This window comes from Etheostoma spectabile, unplaced genomic scaffold (genome assembly GCF_008692095.1).
Source record: "Etheostoma spectabile isolate EspeVRDwgs_2016 unplaced genomic scaffold, UIUC_Espe_1.0 scaffold378, whole genome shotgun sequence".
Lineage (NCBI taxonomy): Eukaryota > Metazoa > Chordata > Actinopteri > Perciformes > Percidae > Etheostoma > Etheostoma spectabile.
The window spans coordinates 723,063-730,336 of record NW_022605595.1 but is presented as its reverse complement, the minus strand read 5'-3'; the positions used below and the strand labels follow the sequence as shown (position 1 = coordinate 730,336).

The following is a 7,274-nucleotide window of genomic DNA, read 5'->3' as shown; positions in this document are numbered from 1 at the left end:
TCACTTTATTAATTGACCTTTTACCACAGGTTTTATGGATTTATCCTTGTTGTCCTTCGTGTCCCAGGGACTTGTTCGGGGGTCTCCGGGGCTTTTTCATTTCATGTCAACTGCCATCAAGGCCTCGCCCTTCAGGTTTTGGAAACCCGTGTTCATTTGTATGCGGTTCTATGTGTGTTCCACTACTCCCGCCTCGTCCATCGGGTCCCAGGACCCCTGAGGACGAGATGAGGCTATTGGGATACGTGTTCGAGTGCAGGACGGGTCTCTGGGACCCAAAGGACAACACAAGGGTTAACCAAGTTGGTTCACTGCTAGCTTAGCTACAAGTTAGCATCAAACACAACAAAAGCTGTCATTCTAATGGTGTTTTGAGCTAACGTTAGCATCAATCAACCATAGATAGTTACAACGTTTCTGAAATTATTTCCATCTTCTGTTATTGTTTGTAATGAGAAAACTTTATTATTTCATGGATTTCACTGATTTCAGTACGACAGTTATGTAGTAAACCGTTTTTGGGCACGTAGGCCACAGCTGGTAAATGTGACAGACATGTGACAGGAACTACAAGCTGACTTCCTCCTAAGGGAAACATGCAATTTAACTTTGTAAAACAACTGGGTAGCCGGACTTGTTAATTGGGTAAAGCTGCTTTAAGTAAATTATTTTGTAGCTCATGCAACAACATAAACACAGACATATGCATAAAGGTATTATCTCTATGGAAATAAGACTATATATTTATTTAAGTATATAAAATATAAATATTATATAACAGTGTCCAGAAAGTTGTCGAGGAAAATCGAGGTGACTGTCTTTTGAGCGGTTGTTGGAGTAATTTTAAACTGAGAAAAGGGGGGCTGTTAGTCGGGTACAGACAACTGCATGGTAGCTGTCTTTAACCCTCATGTTGTCCTAGGGTCAAATTTGACCCGTTTTCAGTAAAAAAAAAAAAAAGTCACAATAAATGGGCCGTCGAAATAAGCGCTGAAAATGTCAAATATTAAAAATATCAAAAAGCTTTTTTTCATGGTTGATGGGAGGACCACACAAGGGTTAAGCTGGTGTCGCAGTAATAGATGGTCGTCAGTCGGGTCCAGAGAATCATGAGATCGTGTTCTTTTTAGCGGTTGTAGTTGCGTTTAGCTGATCAAAGATAACTGTCAGCCGGGTATTTAGTCCTACGTTAGCCAGCTAACAGACAGTGTGGGATGTTTGCTTTAGTGTTCTCAACCTGGCAACCCCAGTGAACTTCTAGTCTGGGCAGGAGGGGCCGGCTCTCTCTCCAATATTTTGAATTTGAACTGCAATAACCAATTTAAACGCTAGCTGTCAGGGTTGTAAGTTGCACCTTTAAAGCAGAGAAAATGAACCACAAATCAAAAAACTAAGAAACAAAACAAAAGTGAACAAGGTTCAAGCTGTTTTATATGTCACTAAAACAGACGGGTCCTGTCACCTGTGGATTCTCATGTGTCTATTTAAAGTTCCACTATCTCTAAACGTTTTCTTACAGATGGAGCAGATGAACGGCCTCTCTCCTGTGTGGATTCTCATGTGTTTCCGGACATTTTCACTCAATCCAAAAGATTTCTTACAGACGGAACAGCTGAAATGTTTCTCTCCTGTGTGAGTTATCATGTGTCTCTTCAGATGTGACTTGTTACCAAATCTCCTCCCACACTCAGAGCAGCTGAATGTTTTCTTACCTCCTGAATCCTGTTTCAGAGACTTTAAAGCTGACTGAGGTTCTCTGGTCTCCTTCCAATCAGCACTGTCATCAGTCTCAGGATCAGAAGAGTCTCCAGTCTGGTCTTTAGTCTCTGGTTGTAAAAGTGTATGTGAGTTCCTGGCTGGTTCTGGTCTTCCACAGTCCTCTCCATCAGCTTCGCTTTCCATGTGTTGAGTTTCTCTGCTGGCTGGAGGCTCCGCCTCTCTGTTCTCCTCCGTTTGACTCTGATGAAGCTGTGACAGCTGACGACCAACACATTTATGTGTTTTGACCTGCGAACGCCAGCCAAATGTTTTGTGACAAACACTGCAGCTGAATGGCCTCTCTCCTGTGTGAGTTGTCATGTGTCTCCGTACATTTCCACTATCTGTAAAAGATTTCTTACAGACTGAGCAGCTGAAAGGTTTCTCTCCCGTATGAGTTCTCATGTGTCTCTTCAGATTTTGCTTGGTCCAAAATCTTCTCCCACACTCAGAGCAGCTAATTGGTTTGTCACCAGCACCACTTCCCGAATTGCAGACACGATCTTGTCCCTTATGGACTCTCATGTGTCTATTTAAACTTCCTTTATCTCTAAACGTTTTCTTACAGACGGAGACGGAGCAGATAAATGACCTCTGTCCTGTGTGGATGGTCATGTGTTTCCGTAAATTTCCACTCTGTCCAAATGACTGCTCACAGAATAAGCAGCTGAAAGGTCTCTCTCCTGTGTGAGTTCTCATGTGTGACTTCAGAAGTTTATTGAGGCTAAATCTTTTGTCACACTCAGAGCAGCTAAAAGGCTTCTCTCCTGTGTGGCTTCTCATGTGTGCTCGTAAAGTTCCACTTTCTGTAAAACATTTCCCGCACTCAGAGCAGCTGAAAGGCTTTTCTCCTGTGTGAGTTATCATGTGTCTCTTCAGACATGACTTGAAGTCAAATGTTTTCCCACATTCTGAGCAGCTAAAGGTTTTCTTACATCTTAAATCATTTTTCACAGAGTTTGAGCCTGACTGAGGTTCTATCTCTCTGTTCTCTTTAGTTTGTCTTTGATGAAGCTGTGAGGACTGAGCTTCCTCTTCATCATCTCCACTCTTCACAGGGACAGGAGTGAATGGGAACTTGGTGATATCAGCCTCCTCCAGTCCTTGAAGCTGCTCTCCCTCCTGACTGCTCCACAGATCCTCTTGTTCCTCTTTAATGTGTAGGGGGGGCTCGGGCTCCTTCTGGGCTACACTGGAGCAACACTCTTCCTGTTCCTCTTTAATGTTTAGGGGGGGCTTTGGCTCATCCTGGTCCACACTGGAGCTACACTCCTCTTGTTCCTCTTTAATGTTTAGGGGGGGCTCTGGCTCCTCCTGGTCCACACTGGAGGTAAATGTCTGCAGCTCCTCTTCACCAACAATCACTTTCTTAACATCTGGAGGTAAAGCTAAAACACACACATGACATAATAAGAGAAAACAAAGTTTATATTATCATAACCCTAGTTCTTTAAGCACAGGTGGCGCCCTCTACTGGACCAATGGGTAATACTCCTCTCCAGCCTTCGCACACTAAAAATCTGCATAAATGTAGTTGGCCAATCAGGATTTACACTGAATGAAAATAATGAAAATAAAGAAAATGCATTGAATGAGAAGGTGTGTCAAAACCTTTGGGATGTACTGTATATAGTAGCGAAAATCTTTTAAAAAAGTCTGAAAATAGGACGAAAATGTCAAATTTATGTCCATTTTGACACAGGAAGACAACACAAGGATTAGTTTCAAAAAATTTGAAAAATCCAACCTTTAAGGACACCAATTTTCTTTGTGAATGAATAATCTTGAATATATCTTGAATAAATAATTCCTTAAAATACAGGGGGCATAAGTTTACACCCCCCTATGTTAAAATACAGGGGGCATTAGTATACACCCCCTATGTTAAAATACAGGGGGCATTAGTATACACCCCACTATGTTAAAATACAGGGGGCAAAAGTTTACACCCCCTATGTTAAAATACAGGGGGCATAAGTTTACACCCCCCTAAGTTAAAATACAGGGGGCATTAGTATACACCCCTCTATGTTAAAATACAGGGGGCAAAAGTTTACACCTCCCTATGTTAAAATACAGGGGCATAAGTTTACACCCCCCTATGTTAAAATACAGGGGGCATAAGTTTCCCCCCCCACCTATGTTAAAATACAGGGGGCATTAGTATACACCCCCCTATGTTAATTAATAAAAATACAGGGGACATAAGTACACACCCCCCTATGTTAAAATACAGGGGCATAAGTATACCTCCCCCATGTTAAAATACAGGGGTTACAAATATACAACCCCCTATGTTAAAACACAGGGGGCATAAGTTTAAACCCCCCTATGTTAAAATACAGGGGGCACAAGTATACACCCCCTATGTTAAAATACAGGTACATACGTTTACACCCCCCTATGTTAAAATACAGGGGCATAAGTATACACCCCCTATGTTAAAATACAGGGGCATAAGTATACACCCCCCTATGTTAAAATACAGGGGACATAAGTATACACCCCCCATGTTAAAATACAGGGGCATAAGTTTACACCCTCTATGTTAAAATACAGGGGGCATAAGTTTACACCCCCTATGTTAAAATACAGGGGGCATAATCATACACCCCCTATGTTAAAATACAGGGGCATAAGTTTACACCCCCCTATGTTAAAATACAAGGGGCATAAGTATACACCCCCCTATGTTAAAATACAGGGGGCATAAGCATACACCCCCTATGTTAAAATACAGGGTTAAAATACAGGGGCATAAGTATACACCCCCCTATGTTAAAATACAGGGTTAAAATACAGGGGCATAAGTATACACCCCCCTATGTTAAAATACAGGGTTAAAATACAGGGGCATATACACCCCCCTATGTTAATATATATATATATATATATATATAGTGGTAGTAAGGTTGTGGTAGTGAAAACCACAGAAAAAGGGAAAACTTTTTGACAAAAATGTCAACTTTATGTCCACTTTTGCCCCGGGAGGACAACACCAGGGTGTATATTATAGTAGTTTCCAGATGTAACTGCGGGGTGATCTTACCTCGAGGGAGGACACGGGGACTTGTCTCGGAGTCCATGTCTCTTCAGACCCACTTGTGGCCGACCTGTGTTTCACTAAATCCGGAACTTCACCAAGCTGGAGCAACAACAACACGTTAGCAGGAGCTAGCTGCGGCTAACCTTAGCTTAGCACCGACTCCCCGCGACGTTAGACGCGTTTCCGGTCGGAGGAAGTGAGCTAACCTGCTCCGTGGAGCTCCGGTTCAGCTTTTAAAACCTCATCCAGCAGTTCGGGACCTTTCTTTCTTTTAAGAACTGGACCCGGACGCGTCTTACTCCGCCGTCTCATGGACGGATTACAACATAGTAGAAGTTAGCCACAGGGACCACTAGACAGCTTCCGGCAGAGAAGTAGCCGAGTTTCAAAATAAAAGCCCCATGTGTTTTTTTTTTTCCTTTTCCTTTTCTATCTCTCTGAGTTCAGCTCTCAGTACTGTTGTAGCTCCTATGAATCTCTGTAGTTTAACATGTTCTGTCCTGCTTCCTTGTTTGTACTTTCAGATTCAGATTTATTTTGTTATTTAAGATCGTGAGTTGAAGTTAAAGTTGCTGTAACTCTTGATTCTGACTTCATGATAAAAGTTTTTACATTACAAAAGGGCTGCTACTTTTATTTTTGAAGATTTTAAGGTAACTATATGTGTTTATTTCCTATTTTACAGTGGAGCCGCAGAGTTCCAGCAAGGGGGGGGGGGGGGGGGGCTCTCCTTTCTAAGCGTAGCTCCCTGGCGCCATTTTGATGCCAATAAACTATCACCTGCAGTTAGCATCCCATTGACTCCCATTCATTTTGGCGCCACTTTGACAGTGAATAACTTTCCATCTGAAGCGTTTAAAGATTCTATTTGTCCGTTGTTTATTTCTAAAGAAACACAACAATGTAAAAAAGACTCCGTTACCTTGTAGCTCACGTTACGGCTCCGTAGCAGACTTTTTAATAAAAATAGGCTAACGATTGAGTCATAACCACGCGACTTACTGTCACTAGCATGTTAGTTAGCAGTATTTTGTTATTAATTAATTAACAGTGCCCAGGAGGTGAACTGGCACCTCTCCAACTACCAGTCCACCACCATACTTTGGTCCGTATGGGGACGTGAACCAGTGGGGGGGCTAGAGGTAACTTAACCACTGTTGGGGTAACATAACCACTAACTACCGCTTACCTGTAGCACCAGGACCGGCGGCAGCTCGCAATGAAATGTGAAAAGTATCAACATTCCCCGTTAGAATCAGTTCTTCATCAGGAACAGACCGGAACCACTGACGTTAGAATAAAGGGTGTTTATTTACAAGTAGAATCCGTTTTTACTGCACCAGTACATGAGTGATGCCAAAGCTTCTACAGCAGCTCTTTTAATACAACGTGGAATGAGATAATACAACGTGGAATGAGATAATACAACGTGGAATGAGATAATACAACGTGGAATGAGATAATACAACGTGGAATGAGATAATACAACGTGGAATGAGATAAATAACGCAGTCACAACAAAGCGTCAATGTTGACAGTTCTCACAGTCCTAAAATGTCAGGATGAATAGTATATATCTATCTATCTATCTATCTATCTATCTATCTATCTATCATCCATCCCTCCATCCATCCATCCATGACATCTGTTCTTTTCCCGGCGTCACACCGGCTCCAGACCAGGACACAACAGTGGTTCCCAGATACCAGATGTAAACAGCAATTATGCAAACAGTATATATATATGAGTATATTTGTAAAAAGTACATTTATAATGTAATTTTTCTAACACCTGTACAGCCTGGAACACTGCATTTACGACCGTGGTTCATTTTCAATATCTTTGTAAAACGTCTAAACTTTGTATTTCCCCTGGAAGTGCAAAGCTCGCTGCCAAACTAGTGTCTGACACCTACGTGACCTACGTTCAGAAGACCAGCTGGTCTGCTACGTTCAAAGCTACAGACCAAAGCCAAGTAAGGTACAGCCACTGAGTTGACTTCAACTATTCGTTGGGATTCGCACGTTTTCAGAGGCAGTTTCAAATTGTGAGATTTGCATAGTAAAGAGGAATTAATGGGATTTTGAGGTTCTACGTACAGTATGTCCCACGTACCCACCCAACTGTCGCTATTCACCTATGACAAGGTAAACTGGGGTTTGCGTTCTTTCACCAGCTTCCAGATTATATGGGAACATATATTAGAGTGCATGTCGGACAGTATTCATCCCACTTTGTTACAAACTGAAACGCAACTATCATGTGTAATGTACAGTGTAAACAAACTGCTTTAGTAAATAATGTGGTTTGCGGTTGCTGCCCCTAGACTCTGGAACAAGTTACCCCGGATATTACTATTTCAGATGTAGCTCTTTTTAGGTCCAAACTCAAAACCTATTTGTTAGAATGGCTTTTAATACGTAGCTGTGGTGTAACAACTTCCCTCTCCACCTGTTTCTATGTAACTGTT

The 7,274-nt window shown here is 42.0% G+C and overlaps 1 protein-coding gene across 1 annotated transcript in view; it reads right to left on the bottom strand.

The window, feature by feature from the left end:
- The window catches only part of LOC116686444 (oocyte zinc finger protein XlCOF7.1-like), a 588,898-nt gene that overhangs the window by 1,734 nt on the left and 579,890 nt on the right, over nucleotides 1-7,274 (bottom strand). The window contains exon 5 of the mRNA XM_032511457.1: nucleotides 1,671-3,072. Coding sequence (XP_032367348.1) covers nucleotides 1,671-3,072 — 1,402 coding nt within the window. The remainder of the gene's footprint in view (nucleotides 1-1,670; nucleotides 3,073-7,274) is intronic.